At 50.1% G+C, this 23,781-nt stretch overlaps 1 protein-coding gene across 1 annotated transcript in view; it reads left to right on the forward strand.

Annotated features, from left to right (window-relative positions):
• NOS1 (nitric oxide synthase 1) overlaps positions 1 to 20,940 on the forward strand; it is a 94,798-nt gene extending 73,858 nt beyond the window's left edge. Inside the window, exons 21-29 of the mRNA XM_068562420.1 lie at positions 2,094 to 2,287; positions 3,551 to 3,720; positions 5,920 to 6,130; positions 6,985 to 7,072; positions 8,481 to 8,602; positions 9,908 to 10,056; positions 11,487 to 11,681; positions 13,385 to 13,503; positions 20,757 to 20,940. Coding sequence (XP_068418521.1) covers positions 2,094 to 2,287; positions 3,551 to 3,720; positions 5,920 to 6,130; positions 6,985 to 7,072; positions 8,481 to 8,602; positions 9,908 to 10,056; positions 11,487 to 11,681; positions 13,385 to 13,503; positions 20,757 to 20,940 — 1,432 coding nt within the window. The remainder of the gene's footprint in view (positions 1 to 2,093; positions 2,288 to 3,550; positions 3,721 to 5,919; positions 6,131 to 6,984; positions 7,073 to 8,480; positions 8,603 to 9,907; positions 10,057 to 11,486; positions 11,682 to 13,384; positions 13,504 to 20,756) is intronic.
• The last annotated feature ends 2,841 nt before the right edge of the window (positions 20,941 to 23,781 follow it).

Raw genomic sequence — 23,781 nt, forward strand, 5'->3', positions numbered from 1 at the left:
GTCTCCAGGCTAGTGCTACCCACTGGAGGATCAGCTTCCTGCAAAGCTTCAAGGACCAGCCCACTGAGGTGTCCTAGGGCCATGCAGCCATTCACTGCCGGGATTCTCCGCATGCCATGCCTGGTCAGCGGCTTGCAAAGTGTCCGTGGTCAAATTCCCAGCAGAGCCGGGGCCCACCTTGTGGCCCACCTGCCCTCCATTCCCATCCCTGCCTCTTATCCGCCTGACCACCTTCGGCCACGTTCAAGAGGACTTAGGGGAAATGGCTGTGCGTGTGAGCCAGCTCAGCAAGTTCGGGTCCTCCGCATTTCTATTTTGTACTGGCCAAAGGAACAGAGGCAAATATACTTCTGAAAGAAATCGTGATGATCTGGGAGAAAGTGGGAATTGATTTGCGGGCATTTCAAAGGCTTCCCGTGTTAGGCGCTGGAGGCTCCCAAATTAGCAACCCCACAGCGCCCTCTGCTGGCTGTCAGCCTCTGCCAATCCCCTTCCTGGAGCTGGCAGGGCGTGATGATTGATGTCTTGCTCTCCAGGAACCAAAAGACTGGTATGAGCTCAGAGCAAAATCAGTCGCGCAAGCGCATTTAATAGGTAAGATCAGTGCCCCAGAGAGAACAAAATCTGCCGAGGGAAGGAGAGTGGGACCCCACACCCCACCACCATCATTCACAATTTCAGTTACCAAGTTCCGCCCCATACTAAGGACAGGGGTGCCATGCAAAATATGCCAGCACAACTATTTTTAATAATGGCGGCTATTTGCAGCACAAAAGGGCCCTTGGCTGTGCCAAAAGCTCCTTTAAATAGCGAGTCCCATTGGTCTATTCAAGTGCTGATTTACATACCGCGGAGAATGTAGAAACTTCACGTTGAATATCAAGTGTCTCTGTCAACTGAAAACCAGTTGGCAACGAAGAAAAAAGCGGATCTGAAAATGCGAATGTAACTCGAAGAATACAAAAAAGATTTGATTTACCAAAGTGTAGTCATCCATCCCGAAGTTTTCAGGTATAAAAATGTGGTATATCTGTACTAAAACTTTAAAGAGGACCAGAATAATCCTAGTCTGAGAATTCATTCTTAGCACAGACCTCCTGCACTTGAAATCCAAAAATCAAAAGAAAGGGCATGACCTGGCAGGCATCAACGAGTTTCTCTCTGGGTTTTCTCCTTAGTTCCATAAATTTTATAATATCATGGGATTTGTGCACAACGAGAACCTGAGTTTAAGGCCAAGTTCTTTTCCCTTTTCCATGACAAGATGAGGACCCTGGTTGCAAAAGCGGGTGGAGCTTGGGATTTCTAGGAGAGATGGAATTTCACAGAATGGGGACATCATTGCCTGTGGCTCCAGTGGGCTGGTGGTTCCTGGCAGAACTCTGATTGGTACAGAGAACAGAGCCTATTCCAGTAGCTGGTTAATCCTGAGGGTCTGAGGTTCCTGCAAACAACAAATATTTTTTGAACGCCTACTATGTGCCATGCACTGTCCCAGGTGCCAGAATAGAACAGTGGAAAAAACAGACAAATTCCCTGCCCTCTAGAGTTTACATTGTCCTGGGGGCCAGGGGGCAGGCAGGGGGGACAGACCACAAAGCATGTAACGGAGTAAACTCTGCTGGAGGTCAGTTGATGGTAAGGACTACGGAGGAAAGCAAAGCAGGGGCAGGAAGTCAGGAAAGCAAAGAGGTCTGGGAACTGAACCCTGGGGTGCTCCAGTGTCCAGTGAGGGGAGATGAGAAGGAAGTGGCAAAGGAGACTGAGGAGGAGCAGCCAGAGGGACGATCAGGAGAGCCTGGGATGCTCAAGAGAAGGGTGTTGAGAAGGAGGAAGTGAGCAGCTGCGTCCATTGCTGCTCTGATGACCACAGTGAGTGCTGGGAGCCGGCGGTCGGATTTGCCATGAGGAGCTCGTGGGTGACCTTGCTGAAAGCCGTGGCGTGGAATGATGGGGGCAGAAGTCTGATTGGCCTGAGCCCCAGAGAGAAATGGAAGGAGGAGAGTTGTAGCCACAGCGACAGACAAAGGAGCAAAGGAGGTGGGCAGAAGCTGGTGGCCCTCATCCCACTGTTCCCCTCCTCTTCCCTCCAGCCGATCAACCATCTTCGTGCGTCTCCACACCAACGGGAATCAGGAGCTGCAGTACCAGCCTGGGGACCACCTGGGCGTCTTCCCCGGCAACCACGAGGACCTCGTGAATGCCCTGATCGAGCGGCTGGAGGACGCACCCCCGGTCAACCAGCTGGTGAAGGTGGAGCTGCTAGAGGAGCGAAACACGGCTTTGGGTAACTATGGCCAGGCTACACCCAAGGGTGCTTCCCTTGTCCAGGGAGTCCCAAAGGCAGTGGGTATCTGGGGAAGAGGAGACTTGTTCTTCTCAATCACCATTCCAGGTAGGAGAGTGGGTCTCTGTCACCCCCAGCTTATGAGACTGAAGACTCCTCCTTTCTCATGGTTGAATAACCTTGGCCCAACTGGCTAAGCAAATAAATGTCCATGAAGCCAGGACATTGATGGTTCATCTTCGAGCCAAAGGGGCTTCTACCTTCCTTCATCAGCTAGACACTGATCTTAGCAGAGGCTACTCGTCTAACTTCCTTCATCACCCCTGCCTCACTGCCACCAAGTAAATAGCAGCTGGAGTCCGCCCATGCCTCCTCTTAGAATCCAAAGGCACTCTATGAAGCTCAGTGGTCCATTGGGATTGAACCACATTTCTGATCAAATTAGATCAAGTCCCAACCTGTTTCAGGGACCATCCTTGACATTCCTATTAAATGACTTTCCAAGGTAAATGGGTCTCCGTGCTTCATCTCAGTAGCTGCAGGTGAGCTCAGAACTCAGGTACAAGGAACTGCAGTGACCATACGTGGTAGCCCGGACTACAGTGACACATCCCCTCTACAAAGGAGCTAGGACACGAAGTCAGGGCAGAATGTGAAAACAGTTTGTAGCCGAAGCCCTATTGAAAATCCCTTAGGAAGGTACCACTTTAGAGAGACATACCTTCTCTTAATAAATCCAACCCAGACAGTTCTTTCTCCATGTTGGAACAGTACTTTTCATCTGGAAGTAGAGGCTTGTGTGTAGGGGCTGTACTGGAGTAAAGTAAATAGAAGCAGTATTGTATAGTAGTTAAAACATGGTCTGGAGCAATACTGGCTGACTTTATGCATTTGTGCTGTGTGACCTTGGGCAAATTCCTTAACCTCTCTGTGCTTCCATTTTTCTCAACTGCAAAATGGAGATAATAATAGCACCCACCACCTAGGATTGTGATGAGGATTAAATGAGTTAATAATATCGATTGATTTTGGAAAAGCTCCTTGCACACAGGAGGTGATCACAGGGTCCCCAGGACTCTGGGTATAGATGAGGGACATGGGAGGTGGACAGCCGAGGGGTTAACTTGGCTCTGGGGCAGTCTGGCTCTCCAGACCCCATCCTCAGTCCCAGAAGCAGGTATGGCCTCCCTAACTTGGACCTAAGCCCTCGGAGCCCAGACTCTCCTCCCCGACCCGTCTCTCACCTCCTTTGTGCCTCCACAGGGGTTATCAGTAACTGGACCGATGAGCATCGCCTCCCACCCTGCACCATCTTCCAGGCCTTCAGGTACTACCTGGATATCACCACGCCTCCAACGCCACTGCAGCTGCAGCAGTTTGCCTCCCTGGCCACCAGTGAGAAAGAGAAGCAGCGTCTGCTGGTCCTCAGCAAGGTGGGTCCCTGGCCACATACAACCTTACCTCCTCGTTGGAGAATTGTATAGTTATTGCAACAGTTGTCCAGCAGATGCCAGTCTTGAGTGAGGGCTGCCATAGTCTAGTTTGCAGGTCACCATACTGGCTAGTCCATTTTGGCTAGTCCTAACCATCTCCCTTCCTTCTAACTAAGGTCTAACAGAACAAGAGAGCGACCCCGTTGAATCTCAGAGTTCTATGGCTACAGTTGAAATTGCTGTTCTAACTCTTTTTCCTCCTGCCTTTGGAACCCTTGAGCCTCCATTAGTTCCATCAGAGCCCATGCTTAGAAGAAAAAGAACTTGAGAGAATCCCCCAGTGCCCTGTTTTAAAAATCAGCTTTTTCAGTGCTGAAGAGCTATAGGTATGACTTCAAGATATAAGAGGTCTCTGATGGCAAGGTGAACCAAAAAGCACAGCTTCTACCGCCCTTGCTTAGAAACCAAGCTGCTGCAAAAAATCCTAGCTGGGAGGACCACTCAGATTTCTCCCAGTGGGGCTCCTCCCCAGTAAGCAAGCCACCAGAAAACGATGGTTTCACTTTCGTCTGCTGTACAGGAGAGGGAATCAAATGGTGGCACAAGAAGTTCTGTTTTTAATTCAGGGAGTGCATCTTACTTAGAAATATGAAAATAAGCACCAGAAAAAAACACTTAAAAGAACTGTACATGGTTACCTCTAGGGAGTTGGAGAGCATTATCTTTAATCGTAAGTTTTGCAGAATTATTTAACTTTTTAAACTCTGTACACCCATAACTTTGATTTAAAATTTTAAGTAACGGAAGGGGGATAATCTGAAGAGGGAACAGAGCTTGCACTCTTTGCACAGGATTATTTAAAGTAAAATTTGATGTAACTGTATGTATTAATCCGCCTCTTCCAAAAAGCGCAAACTCCATTAAAAGAGCGAGGATTTTTTTTATTAGGGGAAACACCTGTGTGAGAGAAAATGGGAACAGAGTCAGATAAGACTGAGAGAACCATCAGACCTCAAAACAAGCCTGACCCCAAGTGAAGGAGAGGGCAGAAAGTTTGAATGGAAGCATATAGGATCAGATCCATGTCAGTTTTCAGGGGGATGTCAGTTTCAGTGAGCAGCTGCTGGGGCTTTTGGCCAATTGAGCCCCAGCAGCTCGAAGTCACTGAGGCTGGGGGTCTGGAAGTCACGTTCTCCAGAATGCCATACCCTATCAGCAGAGCAAAGATGGTCTTTAGGAACATGGGGAAAAGCTTGGTTATACAATGCACTGGTAATATGCTTTACCCCTCCTTAAAATCTGAGCCTCCTAAGGGCAGCTTCTAAGATGTAGGAAAAATAACTCCACAGCCCCAGAGAGTTCCTGTGTTCCCTAGTAACACCTGGGCTTTGCTGTCAACATGCCCCTGAACATGGTCCTCCACACCCCAACCTGTTCCTTCGGGGTTGTCTTTTACCATCTTGAATGTGACCCATACGCTCCGGGGATACACCTCCAGCCTTGCAGACCCACAAATCACACGCCTGCAAGTCATGACTCCCTTCACAGTACATTTCTCTTGACCTTTGCAAATGGCAGGAGAGTGTAATACTAGGAGCACAGATTCTGGGGCCAGACTGCCTAGAACAGGGGTCGGCAAACTTTTTCTGTAAAAGGCCAAATAGTAAATATTTTAGACTCATGCTCTATGTGTCTCTGTTGCAACCATTCAACTCTGCCATTGTAGCACAACAGCATAGACCATCCATGAATGAGTGGGCGTGGCTGGGTTCCAAGCAAACTTTACTTGTGGACACCAAAATTTGAATTTCATGTCATAGTCTAGGGTCATGAAATAGTATTGTTCTTTTGATTCCCCCCTCCTACCCCCAACCATTTAAACATGTAAAAACAACTCTTAGCTCACGGGCCATACGAGCAGGTGGTGAGCCAGATCTGGTTTTCAGGCTGAAGTCTGCCACCACCTCGTAGCCATGGGACCTCTATATCCCTCAGTTTCCCCATCAATAAAATAGGGATGACAATCAGACTTATAAGGTCCTTGCAAAAATGAAAACCTGGCCCAGAATAATTCCTAGGCAAGAGTTAACTATTATTATTTGTTAATTTGCCTTCTTCCCTGGACCTCCTCAAGCGCTCCTTGGAAGTTTGCTCCAGGGTCTGGCTGCAAGTTCTTTTCTGCCCCTCTCCTTGGTGCAGGGTTTGCAGGAGTACGAGGAATGGAAATGGGGCAGGAACCCGAACATCGTGGAGGTGCTGGAGGAGTTCCCATCCATCCAGATGCCCTCCACCCTGCTCCTGACCCAGCTGTCGCTGCTGCAACCTCGCTACTATTCCATCAGCTCCTCCCCCGACATGTACCCCGACGAGGTGCACCTCACCGTGGCCATTGTCTCCTACCGCACCCGAGGTGGGCAGAGGCGCTGGGAGAGCCCCCGGGTCTGCGTTTCCCCCCCTCCAGGGGCCTCTGCACATCTGCCTAAACTTCTGCCACATCCCAAATCCTGGGGAGGTGACCCACCCCCCAAGACCAGGAAACTGGGAAAAGAAGCAGAGCAGCAAACCGTCCCAGCTCACAGAGCCAGCTCTGTGAAGAATTAGGAAGGAAATGAGATGTGCATTTGGAGGCCTCTCCAAAAGCCTGAGACCTCCTTTTACTCCCGTCTTCCCCGCATACCCCCAAGGCAGCAGCTAGAACAAGCCACCACCACCCCTTCCCTCCGAGGGGGGAGCTGGTTGTAGGTCAGCCGGATAACCTGACCTCTGCACCTGTGTTTTCCTCCTTGGTTACAGCAATTAAAATGCATGGTGCCTGGGAATTCCCAGGCGGTCCAGTGGTTAGGACTCGGCGCTCTCACTGCTGGGGCCCGGGTTCAATACCTGATTGGGGAACTAAGATCCTGCAAGCTGCGCAGTGTGGCCAAAAAAAACACAAACAAACAAACAAACAAAAAACACATGGTGCCTGAGAGAGCTCTGAGACCGGGGTCCTGACAGGCCACCGAGAGCAGATCGATCAAGGCCCTTTCAGTGGGCACGATTGGAATACAAGCCACCCCTAACCACCAGTTTCACAGCCATGAGCCCACCCCAGCTTTACCATTTCCTCTTCCCCGTCAGAGGAAGGGATCCAGACAGGGAACTCCAAGGCAGAAACTTGGCGTCGGGGCTGTGAGCCTTCTGCACTGGAGGATGGGGGGAAGCCGGGGACGGGGGAGCTTGAGGGACAATAAACGAGCCAGAGTACCTCGGTTATCCTGTTAGATGGAGAAGGACCAATTCACCACGGCGTGTGCTCCTCCTGGCTCAACCGGATCCAGGCTGACGAAGTGGTGCCCTGTTTCGTGAGAGGGTGAGTGGCAAATGAAAAGAAGCAGCCATCCCAGATCTGCATCCTCATGTCCTGAGGTGGGGTGGGTGGACCAGCCTGAAGGGTTCTAGAGAGACGGCTGAGTCAGATGGGATTGATATCAACGTTCAGCATCGCTCCAAGCTGTTAAGGAAACTGGATCATGGGGGCAGAGCAACATAGCAGAAGCTAAGCAAGTCCTCTAGTCAAGTTCAGGTCAATGCATCAGATATTTATCAAGTGCATGTCCTGTGCTAGATGGGGCTACAGTAGACAACCAGGCAAAATGCAGTTTCAGCCTTCATGGAATTTGCAGACTAGTGAAATTTCTATCCACAGTCTGCTGGCCACCCCATGTGTTCCCAGTTTCTTAGAGACCAGGAAGATTTAATTCCCCTCCCCGTCAACCATCTTCCCTTTCCAAACTCAGTTTTAAAGGCTATTTCTGCCCATAGCTAACAATACTGTACTGTGCTCTTTAAAGTGTGTTAAGAGGATAGGTTTCACGTTAAACACATTTTTGATCGGAGACGTATTACGGCCAGAGGTGTTAGTTTGTGTAAAAATCCCCCGGTCAATATGTGTTAAGTGTTCCTACCTCAATCAAATAAAATAATATAGCTTTAAAAACATAAAAATAAAAAAATAAGGGATATGTCTGAGCTTAGGCCCACTGTAGTTACCTGCTTTATCAACTGATAACTTCCCTACCTAAACGGTGGGCTTGGCCAGCCATTTTTCTCAGCTGTTAAAGGTAGAATGGTCATGATATGGTCCAGATACCATCAGCATCAGAATCCCGTGGGGTGCTTCAAAAATGCCGAGTCCTGAGCCTAGACTTACTGCATTGCCCAGGAATCTACACCCTCTTTGAACATCCCCACATGATTCTTTTGTACGTTGAAGTTTGCAACTCCCTGATTTGGGGAGATCTCATGGATGGTTAATTCAGTGGTTCTCAACCTGGGGTGATTTTGCCCCCCAGGAGCCCTTGGCAATGTCTGGGGATATTTTTGGTTGTCACAGCTGGAGGGTGCTCCTGGCATCTAATAGATAGAGGCCTGGGTACTACTCAGCATCCTGCAATGCACAGGACAGCCCTCATCACCAAGAGGTACGCGGCCCCACTGTCAGGAGTGCTGAGGCAGGGAAACCCTGGGTTAAATCAACCCCACTCCCTTTGTGGATTAGCTCAGCAATGGGGATAGTTGGGAAATGGAGTGATAGCCAGACCCTGAGGACCCAAATTAATGGGACCTCCCACCCTGATAAGGGCCGCCTGACCCCAGCTGAAGAGCTTTAAGCCCCATTGTATTTCTACCCAAGATGGCCATCTGGTTTACCTAAGACCCAACAGTTCTTGATCAGATTTGAGCTCAGCAAGGCTTCTGACTCTCTCTTCCTTGTCCAGAGCGCCCAGCTTCCACCTGCCCCGAAATCCCCAAGTGCCCTGTATCCTGGTTGGCCCGGGCACAGGCATTGCCCCTTTCCGAAGCTTCTGGCAGCAACGGCAATTTGATATCCAACACAAAGGTGAGTCATGGTCTAGCAGGCACATGGTTTCTACCCCCTGGACCTGGGGAGGCCCACCTGTGTCCCAGCATCCCAGAGGCTTGGTGATGTCTTCTCTGCTTTGTGTCACTACCTGGGAACGGAGGGGGAGCATAGTAGTGACCAGACCCATGGGTGAAGTTTACGGTGTAATTCAAAGGACCTGTCCAAACAAATCGTCCACACAGCCTGTTCCAAGGCCCGAAATTCCATCCCCAGAAGACATTTCTTGGACTGTTAAGATAAGACTCCCATCTTAAAATGTAAGCAGCCCTAGAAGGGGTAAGCATTAAGCCTTATCAAATGGATGTGTGTTCATGGGATGGTCCCAAAGACTGTAATTCAGGAGCAGGGTTTGCTGTGTAAGAAACACAACAGATCAGCTTTGGGAGGAGAGAGAGAAAAAAAAACCACATTTCTGACATGCATTTAACAGGAATTTACTGAGCATCTCATGAATGCCAAACACTATCGTAGGCACTAGAGGCGCAGCAATGAACAAGACAGAGAAACAACTTAAAAAAAAACTTGCTCCAGTGGAACTGTCAGTCTAGTGGAATAGCTAACATTTACAAAGTACAGTTGACCCTTGAACAACATGGGTTTGAACTGCATAGTCCACTTATACGCAAGTTTTTTTCATTAAATACATATGTATAGTACTACACCCTCCGAGGCTGGTTGAGAATCTGTGGACGTGGAACCTCAGATACAGAGGAATCTCGGATACAGGGGGCCAACTATATAGGACTCGAGCATCAGTGGATTTTGGTATCCAGGGCGGGTCCTGGAACTGATGCCCTAGGATACCGAGGGACAACTGTATTCACTATGTACCAGGCACAGGTCTAAGGTTTTACATTTACTTCTTACAATAACCCTGTGAGCTTAGACGCTATTATTATTTCCATTTGGTACTTGGAGACACGGAGACATAGAAAGTTATGTAAGTTCCTCAGCATCACACAGAGCTGGAATTTGAATCCAGGCAGTCTAGCTTCAGAGTTTGGGGGTTTAGCAGTACCCAGTGGTGGGGGCTTTCCCAGAGCAAAGACTGAGACCCAGAGAAGAGAGGTCTGCTGAAGTCTGAACACACTTCACCTACTTCCCTCAGTGTGTGTGCATGTGCGTGTGTGTGTATGCGAGTACATATACCGCCTGCCCCAGGGTCCGTGCACCTCTACCCCTGTAGCACGTGCTAAGGTTCTGAGCAGCCCTGGCACCACCAGCCACCCCTCAAATCAGGCATCAGAGCTGTCGGTGACAGGAGATCTTCCCGGTCCCCAGGAATGAGTCCCTGCCCCATGGTCTTGGTCTTCGGGTGCCGGCAGTCCAAGATAGACCACATCTACAGGGAGGAGACCCTACAGGCCAAGAGCAAGGGGGTCTTCAGAGAACTGTACACAGCCTACTCCCGGGAGCCAGACAAACCAAAGGTAACCCCCAGCCTGTTCATGGTCCCCCCAACCCCAGCCCAGCACACACACATGCTCTCCACACATGCAAATCCCGTTCCCAGAAACCCCCTCACCCTTTCTGAATTCTCCTCCGTGACATTGCTCTGAACTTAAGGAAGCACGGAGCATAAACATTTGACTTAAAATATTGAACAGCCCACGTTCTATGATGCCACTTACATGAAATATCCAGAACAGCCAAATCCGTAGAGACAGAAAGCGGATTCATGGTTGCCAGGGGCTGTGGGAAGGGGGAATGAGGAGGGTACAGGGTTCCTTCTGGGGGTGATGAAAGGGTTCTGGAACCAGGTAGAGGGGATGGTTGCAGAGCACCGTGAATGTGCTGAGTGCCACTGCGTTGTATTATACACTTTAAAACACACATATATTTTATGTTATGTGTATTTTATCACAATAAAAAGAATTTTAAAAATTAAACAGGGAATTCCCTGACAGTCCAGTGGTTAGGACTCCGCACTCCCATTGCCAAGGGCCCAGGTTCAATCCCTGGTCGGGGAACTAAGATCCCACAGGCCATGCAGAGCAGCCAAAAAAAAAAAAATTAAACAGCCCATAAGAGGCACGCCAAGTCAGAATGGACACAGGCCGCAGGACTGGAGCATGCCCCCGCTGGATCTTGGGGTTCTCAACTGGACCCCCAGGGGTGTCCCAGGAAAGGAGCCAGGAAAGCAGGGAGGGGGGCACTCAGAGGATCTGGGCAGCGGCTACTTGACATCTGGCATGGAAGTTCATCAATGTTTCGGTAGCAGGTACAGCCGTGCCGGAACGTACCAGCTGAATGTCGGGCTCGCCTGGGGGAAGTTTCCTGGACAAACCAGACAAATTCCCTGGAGGCTGCATTGTACACCCCTTGTGTCCACCTGACATTCTCTTAGCCCCCCTGTTATTCCAGCAATTCCTGCAGCAGCTGGCTTTGCCCAGGTGTAAACTGACAGCCCCTTCCCCGGCCCCCATCTCTTGCTGTCTGTCCTGGGGCTTCTCTGGCACCCCGGCATAGGACGCCTGCAGTACCAGCCCCGCACCTAGAAGTGTACGGGAGTTAACACCCCCGGGGTGACCACAGGCCATTGAAGAGAGGAGCGGGTAGACGATGCGCCCCTCTACGCCCCTCCAGGGGATGGCTCTGGGGGGCGTGCTGCATGATTCCAAAGAGAGTTCTCAGCAGAGGTGAGCTCCAGAGTGGGGGGCAACTCATCACACCCTCAGATCGGCTTTCCCTCCTCTCCTGCTTCACTCTTCCCAGTCCCCTGCATCACTGCACAAAATATAGACCTGCCCACAAGCCCCTGTGTCTGACTCCGCTCCCGGGGTGGTGGGGCCAGGGAGTGAGCTACACAGGATTGTCCTGCAGCCCGGCTCCTTCTCACTGGCCCTCCTGCTCCCTGCAGAAGTACGTGCAGGACATCCTACAGGAGCAGCTGGCAGAACCCGTGTACCGAGCCCTGAAGGAGCAAGGGGGCCACATTTACGTCTGCGGGGACGTCACCATGGCGGCCGATGTCCTCAAAGCCATCCAGCGCATCATGACCCAGCAGGGGAAGCTCTCGGTGGAGGACGCCGGCGTGTTCATCAGCAGGCTGAGGGTGAGTGATGGGCCAGCTCCTGGGATTCCTTTTCTGGCATCCAGCTTCCTGTCTCCTCTTCCTCATCCTTCCTGTCTCAATGACTAGGGGACCCATGATGACATCCCTGCCCCCATTTTCCCATTTATGACTGGGGGTAGAGGATACAGGTGGTCCCAAACCATAGTTGAGAGAGAAGGAAGGATGGTGGGACATGCAGGTGCGTGTATTAAATATGGTAGGGAGCTATGATGTGTGAAAATAACAAGTGGGTGGACCACTGGCTAGCTAGATGGAAACCATCCTAACCCAACTTTTCCTGTCCCCAGAAACAAGCTGCAGCACTGCTCTGTGCAGTTGTGCAGGTTGGGCACTGCACAAAAAGGTGTGTCCAAGGGGGGCAAGTGGGGGATGAAAGCCACCCCATGCTTGGCTTCCCAAGCAGTGCACCTTGGGAGGAGGGATGCCTTTTCCTAATTTGCACAAAGGCTAGTAGCAGCCCAGTAAGCAAAGTCCTAACTATGTGGCCAACTGCCCCAAATAGAATAAACTGAGCCCCAGGCCTCCACAAAGCTCCAGGGGTGATCCCATTCTTCTCCCTGCTTCCCTAAATGAGCAGTAATCAAACATTTTTTCAGAAGAAGCCCTTGCTCTAATTCTGATAATAAACCCTACTAGGTTAAAAACAATGACAACAACAACTTTCTGGTAGAAATGCCAGAGCTCCAAGGAGAGCTGCAGAGCCCTCACCACTCTGTCTCTTTGGTATGAGTCTTGGGAGGCACTTTCATAGATTCTGCAAAACTCTGCAGAATAAGATTGAAAACCACCCCCAACTTAAAATGAATCCACTCTACAGATGGGCAACTTTCTTCAAAACCTTTGGGACCAAGGATGCCAGAACTTAATGCTCAGCGACACTGCCCTCTGGGATATTCTTAATGCCCATCCCTCAGTCCTGCCTCAGGAGCTCCAATGGCTCCAGAAACTCCCAGATGCCACAAGTTCATCATCACTCGTTTCTTGAGTTGTCTTTTTTGTTTGTCTGTTTCTGGGCAAGGCTGAGCTAAGATGCTCATCGTCAGAAAAACTCCTATGTTCAGAGAAGTCTCCACTTTGGCAACTGTGGTATTTCCTGAGTGCTAAGCGGGCACTTTGTCTTTTCTCCCATCTCTGCTGGTCTCTACAGGCTGTGATGTTTACACTAAATCCAGCCATGCCCAGATCTGAACTTGCAGGAACAAGGAGGAGGGAGGAAAGGGGGACATGGAGAAGTTTCCACTGGACCCCCTCAGCTCTTCTATCCTCAGAATCCACAAAGCAGCAGCATGTTTCTGGATGGGAACAAAAGTGTTCTTTGCCAACTGGGCTTAGAGGCCCCGTGCCCTAGAGGGCAGAGGGTCTTGCTGAAACAGAGTCTTGGGGACCAAAGGGGTCTCTGGGGGCCCTGGGTTACACCTCGTTTCTTTTTTCTTTCTTTCTTTTTCTGGCCGTGCCGCAGGGCTTGCAGAATCTTAGTCCCCCAACCAGGGATTGAACCCAGGGCTACGGGAGTTAAAGCGCCAAGTCCTAACCACCGGACCGCCAGGGAATTCCCTACACCTTGTTTCTTAAGGAACCGTCTTCTCTAGGAATATTCCATTCCAGGTTATCAATGTGTCTGCCCTTCTCCGTGCCCTTGGCTGACATTTGAGGTCTGTTTCCTGGTTGTTTCTGTCCCGTAGGATGACAACCGGTACCATGAGGATATTTTCGGGGTCACCCTGCGCACATATGAAGTGACCAACCGCCTTAGATCTGAATCCATTGCCTTCATTGAGGAGAGCAAAAAGGACACTGATGAGTAAGTTGGCTCCATCCCGTGGGCGGGGTGGGCAGAGCCCTGCCAGGCAGGGATGTCTGATTTCATTGACCATGGCTTTCCCGCAGTGGGGTCCCCAGACCAACAGCATAAGCACTACCTGGGAACGTCTTAGAAATGCAAATTCCCAGGCTGCCCCAGCCCTGATGAATCTGAAGCTCTGGGGTCAGGGCACCGAGCCGTTTTTTTTTTTTACACCCCTGGAGGGGATTCTGAGTTCCCCTCAAGTGTGAGGACCCCAGCTTTGGATGTTAACTTCCACCGGGGCGCCCCCAGTTGAGTGATGGCTCTCACCACTGCAAAATTTGTATTCCTCTTCACTGCTCCTAGCGTTTACACCACCTCCCTCACCCACAGAGCGCCGCTAGCATTCTCACTGACACAAATTCCAATTGATATTAATTTGACAATTCCACTTGTCCTCTAGAAATTGCTGGAAATGGTCTGAGGTACCACAAAACTGGGACTGAGTCTCACTATTTTAACCTTACATTAATGCCATGACATGTCACCCTTGATTGTAATCTCACTCCCCCCATTCTCTGCCACAGAGCACCTCGAAACCACCACCGTGTGCCCTTTAAATTAGGTGGGAATTCAGCTGCTTCGTTTTCAGTAGCCTAGGGCACAGACACTCCATTTCTTAAGCATCCCCATTTTTTTTCCCCTTATGACAACACGGCGGTCTCAAAAACATACTTTGGTGTCCAGCAGGCTGACATTATTGCCTTGAAGATCACATCTCGTCCTGGTTTGTTGTGTGGGTGAGCAAGCCACCTGTTCATTCATTCATTCATTCACTCAAGATGAGCCCCAGCAAGGTGCCAGGTCCTGTCCAAGGCACTGGGGCTGACGAGGAAGTGAAAGAGACAAAGCCCAGAGCTCAGGTGCTTTTCTCTGGGTCTGTGTAAGGAAACAGAGCAGCCTTTGCTCCTCTGGCACTAACTCCCTCCCCACTTCTCCTCCTACAGGGTTTTCAGCTCCTAACTGGACCCTCTTGCCCAGGTGGATGGCACCCCACTGCACTCGGCCAGGATGGCTGCAGGTTTTGTAAGCACGGACACTGCTGAACCTTTCCTTCGGGCCCGCACGTGGCCCCCGCTCTGCCTCTTGTCCTGTCGCCGTGTCCTGGCCCTCCTCTCCTGGGTTCTCACCTCTCAGTGGTTTCCTGGCCCTCTTGGGTTTTCTCCTTGAGTTTTCCTGCTGCAGTGCAATGCCTTCATAATCCGCAGTGGCTCTTACAAAACTGTTTCCCTCTCTCTCTCTTTCTGACAAGGGCAAATCACCGGTGCATGAAACCACTGGAACATGGCTGTGGTTCGTGTTAGGGTGTTTTCTGGGGTTTGCCCTGGAGAGGCTGCAGGGACCAGACGGAAGAGTTTTTTGAGCTGGTCCCTCAGTCGTTCAAATCCCCCTTGTCCTTTTTTATGATGGCATTCTGGTCGTGCATGTGTGAGCGTGTGTTGGGCCTGGGTCTCACTCCGTCCTCTTGCCCATGCAGGCATGTCGCCTGCAGACCCTCAGTGCCAAGAGATATGCCCCGGCCCATAGTGGGGCCTCACACATCCATAATTAAGGGTCTGTGCTAGCATGCCTGAAACACTTGGAAGCGTCCTAATTGCCCTGGTTATATAGGGTCAGGGCATGGAGGTGGGGTGTGATGATCAAGGGGGAAATCTCCAATGAAAGGGGAAATCACTGAATTAGATGCATTTAGATGCTGGCCCCAGTTAGCGGAGCCCTTACTGGGAAATTAACCCATCTAATGGATTGGGCAAACCTGCTCCCCAACCCCACGCACCCCAGGATCAAATCAGGATCTCCTGATTTGGCACTCCCACCCACAAGACCAGAAGTAATGTTGTCCAAGGGAATGAGCTGGAAATAAGAATCTTCCCGTCTTTGCCACCGGCTAACTTTGGACAATATCACTGGTCCTTAGTTTCCACTAATTGTAATGTTATGAAGCCAAAAAGTATGAATGGATCAAACTTTAAAGTTGTAGAGATTGAAAACGGTATCAAGGAAGAATATCACTGTTATTTTTTTATTCCCCCAAATGAGGCTTGCTGTTTCACCCCTGGGGATAAAGTAATGGAAGCCGGTGAAAGCAGATCGGGTTGGAGAGGGACTCCGTCATGAGGTATCTCACGGCTTCCTCTACAGGACCCCAGCCAGGGTGGGGAGTACCTGCCCTCATGCTTTTGGTCTTCTAAAAGAGATTCCCCCCAATTTTTAACCTGATAAGATAATTCTGACAAATAAATTATCCTCAACTCAGATCAAAAACAGGCAGGAAAGTCTTTGGTAGGAATCAGGGCAGGTACAGTTTCTCCCAGGCAGACCTGAGAGAGTTCATCTTCTCAGAGGAAATGGGGTGGCAGGGTCGCTTTCTACACTTAAGTGCTAAAAATCAATGGTGAGCTGCACCCAGAGAGAGCCAAGAAGTTCCACTGACCCCCCCAGGAACTGCCTTCCCAGTGTTGAAAGGCAAGCAATCAGCCAGTTCTGATCTTCCGTCTTGTTTCGTTTTGTCTTGTCCGATGGAAAGACAGCTTTTTCTTTCTGTACAGCACACGGGCATTCCTTTCTTGATGCTCAGTTTGGAGGCCTGCCAAAGGGAGAGAGCCCTGGCTCTCTCTGGAAGGGCCTTAAGATAGGGGGTGCCAAAGAGGTGTCCCCAGGAGGGGACAACCTTAGAGACTCTTAAAGACAAAGGGCAAACTCTATGTCGCCTTTTTCCACCCTTCCCGGCAGCCCCCGCTGGTATCGCATCCCCGGCACTTGGAGTTTGCCTTCGTGCCAGTTATGATTTCCCTGCCTGCCTTTAATCCTGTTTCCTCCTGCTCAGGCTTCCATGGCACAGAGACCAAGCCCTTGGCATGCTTGGCCGACCCTCTCTGACCAGGAGGGAAGCCCATTCTAAACCCTTTCTTTCCTGCAAACATGATTCTGGCCAGTAGCTCTCCTCCCAGAGGCTTCCTTTCCAACCCTTTGAGCCTTTTGGAGATACCTCCTAAGATGTCACTAGCTCCCCAGAGACTGAACCACTGTGTCCAACCTCCATCATAGAGGAATTAATCAGTGCTCCCCTTTCCAAATCAAGCTTTAGGCATGAATGCTTTTGCATCGCCAAATAAATACTTACGAGCACTTATTCCATGCCAGGCACCTTCTTCAAATAGCCCTGCCCTTCTAGTAGCAGGCAGACAGAGAAAAATATCATCTTGCTTTATCAGGGAGTCTAAAGAAATGATTGCATCACCAGGATTCATCTTTCTTCCCGAGAATGACTATTTTGTGTTTTTTTAAGTAAACAACTTTCAACCCTCAACACAAGCTGCTTCATAACTCCTGGCTGGAGGACAGGAGATTGGTCTGATGTGTTTCTCTCATTTGCCAGAATCTCTGATACCAAAAGCCTCGCTGTGATGAACCTATCAAGAGGCAGAGGGAGTGGAGCCCTGATTTCAGGTTCAGCTCTGATCCAGGGTGGCTAAATGCTGCTCTCTTGTGGTGGTTTGTAGTTCAGTCCCAGTAGCCTGCCAATTTTGGTGTAACAGTAGATGAACAAAAATAGGGTTGCCTGGGCATTCGGGGGTCGCCTTAGTTGCAGGCCTCTTATTTCTCTTGTGCTCTCTTGAACTGGTCAGCAGTAGCTCCAACTCCACTTAACAAAAGTGAGTTTGGCCAGGAGGGATGAGACATTCCCTGCCACAGGAAAGCTGGAGCAGTCAGGTTCACCTATTGTCACTGTGAGTTCTGTTCCTGTACCTTGTGTTGCAAAAGAAGCAGAAGTCGTTAAACTCCCTGAGAGGATACAGGTTTTCCCTTGGTTTCTGTGGAGTGAGACAGCCAGGTATCTTTGCTTTGGGGGAATGCTTCAGACCCACCAAAATGGAGTTTTAGAAGCAGACCTGAGTCCAAATGCTAACTCTGCCCCTGTTTCTGTAGACAGCTGTGAGCTGGTGACCTAACCTTTCTGAGCCTACATACCTACCTGTATCACAAGGTGGATTCAATGAGCTAATGCCCATAAAATGCCCAGTTACAGTACCTGGCCCATTATAAGCTATCAAATTTTGTTTCACTTAATCTGTATCATTTCTTGCCTCTCCAGTAGGCAGAAGGCGCCGTGGAGTGTACAGAGCAAAACACATTTCCTCTCGTATAGAAGGTTAGGATCTGGGACGCAGAGACACAGTTCTTAGAATCTACATGCAGGTCTGGGGTTTGAGCAATGGGTGGAATTCCACCAGCAGGTTTGGGGAAAGGAGATTGCCAGGATGGAGGAGGAGAGAGGGGAAAGACATGGACAGGGGGTATGCAGGGTAAATTGGGGCTGGCTTCAGACATGGCCCAGCTTTGGAAGGCTGAGGAAGGTAGGGGTACACTGCGGAGACAGGCAGGGAACAGACAGAATTTTGTCAAGGGATTTTGACTTTATTTGGTAGGCAACACAGAGTCCTTAGGAGTGCTTTTAAAAGGGGAAAATAAGGTGATTTGGGTTGTGCTTGGAAAAGAATGTTCTGGCTACAGCACAGAGCCTGGATGGCTGACCTGTTGAACTATTGGTTGGTTATTGCAGAAACCCAAGGCTTGAATGAGGGAAAGGGCAGATGTAGTGATAAAGACATTCCGGGGGTTGAATTACCAGGACCTGGACTCCCACCTGTTATGGAGGATGAGAACAAAGGGAGAGTCAGAGTGTTGCCTCTAGGCTGAGAAATGGGTCTCAGGAGAAAAAACAGGCTCCAAGTCAAGCTGAGTTTTCGGAACTGACATGATAGCCAGCTTCTCCCCGAGTCAGCAGGGTGGATCCTTCCAAGGTCCAGCCACGCCTAGATGGGCAGAAAGAGAACTGACCCCAGGCCAGTAGACATCAGCCTTAGAACACGGGATTTTCTTGCCAGACACACTCTCAGCAGCCCCCTGCTTTGGGCTTCCAAAAGGAGGTCAGGTTTTGCCCTGAGTCGGTTTGCCACAGGTGAGATTCTCTGACCCAGATCATGGTGCAAACGGTTCCTGCCAGAGTGGGCAAGCCGATGTCTGGACCCCCTTACCACTAAAAGGGCACTGGCCCTTTTAATTCATGCCATTAGGAAAAGCATGGACTTAAGATTTTAAGCCGGCCATGTTTCCTTGTATATTTCCATCACCCCCTGCCCCTGATCGCCAGCATGGCACTGTGCCCGCCTTACCCTCGAAGTCTTCTGTCTGAATCGGCATGTTAATCTGAGACTGTCTGCCGGTGACAAGGAAAAAGAAATATTAATCTGGGCTTCCCTTGGGACCTGCCCACACTCCCTGTCTTCTGCCAGCCCTCTCCTGCATCCAAATGTGCCATTCGGCTCAAGAATTACAGGCCAAGAGCTGGGATGGAGGATAAAGGATCTGAGAGGCTGAGGGAGTGACCGTGCCCCCCAGGGACTCAACACAGATGGTCCCCACACACCTGAATTTGGCCTTTGGGGACTAATGCCAGCCTGGCCTCTCCTCTTTCTTCCACACCCACCCCAACTTCGGTCCACCTGCCGGTGCCCGCCTGGTGGCACAGACACAATGATGTGTCTCATGTGCGAAGACCCAGGTAAACTTTCACGCCAGGAAAGCAGGGGCTGTTTGGCGGTGTGGGTGGGGTCTGTTCTCTATTAATACTTGTCAGAGCCGCATGCAAGGGAGGTGATCGGGAGTAAATACGCCTCGGTATGTTTCTGAGTTTGTTGTGTCCTAGAACGTCTGAACGGTCTGAGCAAGCGGGGCATGCGTGTCTGGTCCAGAGCAGAGCCCGTTCTTAAAGCAGGTGGCCCTGACAGGCAGGAACAGATCTGCCTGAAGATGCAGCTTTCCATAGTCTTCTAGAAAGTGACGCCAGGACATCAAAGTGCCCAGACTCGGCTCCTAGGAGACTCTGGTCCAGGGTCCGTCAACCTCAGCACTGTTGGCATTTGGGGCTGGGGAATTCTTTGTGGTGAGGGCTGTCCTGGGCATTGTAGGGTGTTGAGTGGCACCCCTGGCCTCCAGCTACTAGATGTCAGTAGCAGTCCCACCCCACCCTCACAAGTCATGACAACCAACTATGTCTTCGGACATTGCCAGATGTCCCCTGGGGGCAACAGATTCTCTACCGGCTGCCCCAGGCCTTCTCACCATCCACCTTCTGGAATAGGCAGAGCATTTCTCAGCCCGATGGTTTTCTCTCCATTGTCTGCCGCCAAGAACTTGAAGGATTTCAAGAGGGAATGAAAAAGTGTGGTTCCGCCAACTCCTGCCCAAGACAGAAGGATGACAGCGCCGATTCCATAAGATGCTGTGCCCTTGGCATCCAGTTCCGATGAACACCCACAGAGGCCCAGCGCCCTCCCGTGCCCCCCACCCCGTCTCCACCCTGTTTTCCGTGTTGTCGTGTCATCGTTGTGATCGTAAGACCCACTCCGGGCTCAGCAGTGGTTACCTGGGGGGCGCAGGGTGCGGGGAGGGGGTCGCCCTGCGTTGCTGCGCCAGTGGTGGTGGGTTTCCATTCCTTCCGGGTCTGGGGAGCCAGGGAGGTGGGCCAAGCCGGTGTCACCTGTCACTGAACGCGCTGCCAGAAGCTCGGACCTCCCCCTACCTCTGAGCTCTCAATGCTGCTAATCTCCGCCAAGTGTCCCGTGCGCTCCAGCACCTTCTCGAAGGACTGACGCCCGCCCCATGCTCTCTGCGAGGTTGTCCAGGCTGTGCTCGCCGCATGTTCTTCTTCTGTATAATTCTTATCTTCTAATTTGATGGAATTCAACAAAAGTCTATTTATGCCTGTTTGCATCATGGTCAAAATATTAAAAAGTGGACTTGACTCGACTGACCGTGGTCTTTTGTTTGATTTGCTTGGAATTTCTCATGTCTTTGCCCACTGCAGCGGGCCGGGTACCAGGAAGCCCAGTCTGAGACAGAGGCAGCAGGAGGCTGAAGGGGGGCGCGGGGGGCGCTCTTGGGAAGGCGGGAGGGGACGCCTGAGCTGCAATGTTGTCTCAACAGAAACTTCAGCCAACACTGCAGGGAATTCTGAAAATGGCCTTCCAGAACTGTCCCGATTTGGGACAAGAAGCCCTCGCTCTCTGCAGCAGAAGCCAAGCCCCAAGGGCATGAGGGCATTCCCAGCATCCAGAGGAAGAGCCGTTGACTCCTGACATGGATCTGGAGGGCACTTCTTAGCATCTTGTCCACCCCCCTCCCTGACACCTCTGCCCCCATCACAGCTGCATCCCTAGAAAGGACCCCCAAAGAGACGGGACCACCTTCCCCCTCAGCCCTTCTTCCCTGCACGACAACCCTGAGACCCTGAGCCTAGTTCCTGACTGGCTACAGACCCAGTTCCAAAAGGCAGAGACCTCAAAAGCCCTAAAAGGACAGATGAAGAGGAGCCGACCCCAAACACCCTGACGGAGTGGCTACTATCAAAGGATCAAGTGGGGCGTGGGCTTTCTCATGCCCTTCTGGGCGTGGCCATTTAGACGCTGGGGCATTTTGACCTTCACACCTATTTCCAGGTCAGAAAGCACAAACCATTCGATATTCAACCTTTTAAATTACAGAGTTATTTATCCAACAGCAAACACTCCCTTCACACGGTTCCTGACACCTCTGCCCCATCCCTGAGCCTCAGGCCCAAGTTCAAACATGAGATGCAGATCAGAGAGGAAGCAGGAGTCGGGGAATGCTTCAGTACCCGGATCCACGCTGTCCTACAAAAATGAATTAAGATAATGGCTAACAGTTATCAAATGCCAGTCTTTACAAAAATACTTTGACATGTTACCATTGCTCTCCTCAATTTAAAACCTGGGAAACTAAGGCGAAAGCAGGTCAGCCAGTCAACATAGCCAGTAAATGTTAGATGTGGAGTTTAAGTCCAGACTGTCCGGCTCTAGAATCTGAATTTTTAACCACCACCTTGTTGTGGACCAAAAAAAAAAAATGTCGTCTGCCATTTCAGTAAACAAAGAATGTTCCCTGCCATTCCGGTAAACAGCTAATGTTGCCTGCCATCAAGCCGTCGGCCTCTGCAGCCCACCCCTCCCCCATGGCATACCTGGAAGGGGAGTCCGGATGAAGAAAAACAAGATACTGGCCCTAGATAGTTAAGATGCAAATCCAAGGAATAATTTCAATAAGCCCAGACTGTTCCATCTTCCCATACATAGAGAAGCACTAAAATCATTAACTTGAGATAGCTGGGGGTTTTTATGTGTGTGTGACTAGCAGTAATCTTTTGATATTTGACTACATGTTTGTTTGGGTTTTTTTCAGCAAAAACGCCTATATATCCTGGCTGCTCCCTTACTTCTTTGGAACAGTTCCTCAGAGCTATCCGAGAGGCTGCCTTCCCAGGCTAGAGTTCTCAGTAAGGTTCCACATAAAACGTAATTCTCAACTTTCAGGTTGTGCGTTTTTTTCCAGTCGACACAGTGCTGCTGCTAAGAGACCGTCACAATTCGAATCCTGGCTCCTCTACTTCCTAGCTGTGCAACTTTGGATAAGTTGCCTAACCTCTCTGTACCTTCACTTCTTCACTGTAAAATAGGCTGTGATCATTTTGACTTCATTGGATTGCGATAGGATTAAATGAGTTAATATAGGCAACACACATATAACATGATGGAACAGAATGGAATGGAATGGAATAGAATAGGATAGAATCGAAGAGTCCTATACACAAGTAAACTAAGGTTCTAGCTCTGGTTCCTTCCAGCTTTCTCAGCCCTCTTCTCTTACTGAAGCTCAAACAGCCCCGTCTTTTTTTTTTTTTTTTTTTTTTTTTTTTAATTTATTTATTTTGGTTGCGTTGGGTCTTCGTTGCTGCGTGCGGGCTTTCTCTAGTTGCAGCGAGTGGGGGTCACTCTTCCTTGTAGTGCGCAGGCCTCTCATTGCGGTGGCTTCTCTTGTTGCAGAGCACGGGCTCTAGGCGTGTGGGCTTCATTAGTTGTGGCTCGTGGGCTCAGTAGTTGTGGCTCACGGGCTCTAGAGCGCAGGCTCAGTAGTTGTGGTGCACAGGCTTAGTTGCTCTGCGGCATGTGGGATCTTCCCAGACCAGGGCTCGAACCCGTGTCCCCTGCATTGGCAGGCGGATTCTTAACCACTGCGCCACCAGGGAAGTCCAAACAGCCCCATCTTGATGCCACTTGTCAATTGATACTTAGGCACTGCGTTTCCCAGACCACCTGCCATCACGGGGGCCACTGGTTTTAAAAGCCAGGTCCTGGCCTCTCCCCACACCTGCTCATTAGCGCTCGCTGGGGATAAGGTCTGACACCGCTCACGTTTTTAACCAGCTCCCCGACGACGTGATTCATACACACACTGGAGTTTTGACAGGCCCGGCCTCAAACGTGGCTGGGGACAATTTAACATTTATATGCATCCCGAATGGGGTGGCTTCTGTTGCCTGGCAACCAGGTGAAAAATCCAAGTTTACACCAAAACAGAACCTTCCCAACCACAAATCAAAAGGAGAAGGGGATGGAAAACAAGTAGGGGAGGAGGCAAAAAGGATTTTTGAATCACTGCAGATCATTACAGAATATGGGCTTTGCAGTCAGTTAAATAGTAAAAATGTACTTCTTATTTTTTTCATTGTACCCTTGGCAAAATCGCCAAGGAAGCAAAAACAGGGAAAGTATTTACAATCAATATAGAGCTTAACCCACATCAGTAAAAGGAAATCACTTTAGCGATAGCCTCTGTTGGAAAATAAGATTAAGTTAATCAAATAGCAGAAGATTAAAACCAAAGTAATTAGTAAAGTGATTTTTTTTTAAGTCTCAAGTCTTTTGTTATTACTAGACCTGGGAACAGGGTGGGAGGACAGGAGTGGGTGGTCTCCTGGCTTCTGGGCATCTTGGTTTTCTCAGCTGGAACTCAGAGTCGAGGTTGGAAGTTGATATTGGGAGCCCCACTCTCTTCTCACTAATTTACTGTTTCCAAGAATTTTGAGATCTTCGAGGGTGATGAGCCCCACATCTCATAAGGATGTGTTGGGGAAAAGAAACTATTAAATGTGAGAAAGCCTCTGAGACATACTATCAACTCAAGGTGTAGTATCTGTGGCATTAATTAAACATTACGCAGTGAGTAATTGAATCAGTTTCATTTTGAAGGCTTTAAAAAGAGTCGCTAATGGGAATGCAGTTATTAGCAGAAAAGCCGCCAGCAAAATCTGCAGGGAGAGAGACACCTGTTCCATGTTCCTCCAAGCTGGTGCTAATAGCATCACCTTCCTTGAAA

The sequence above is a fragment of the Eschrichtius robustus genome, chromosome 14, assembly GCF_028021215.1.
Source record: "Eschrichtius robustus isolate mEscRob2 chromosome 14, mEscRob2.pri, whole genome shotgun sequence".
In the NCBI taxonomy this organism is placed as follows: domain Eukaryota; kingdom Metazoa; phylum Chordata; class Mammalia; order Artiodactyla; family Eschrichtiidae; genus Eschrichtius; species Eschrichtius robustus.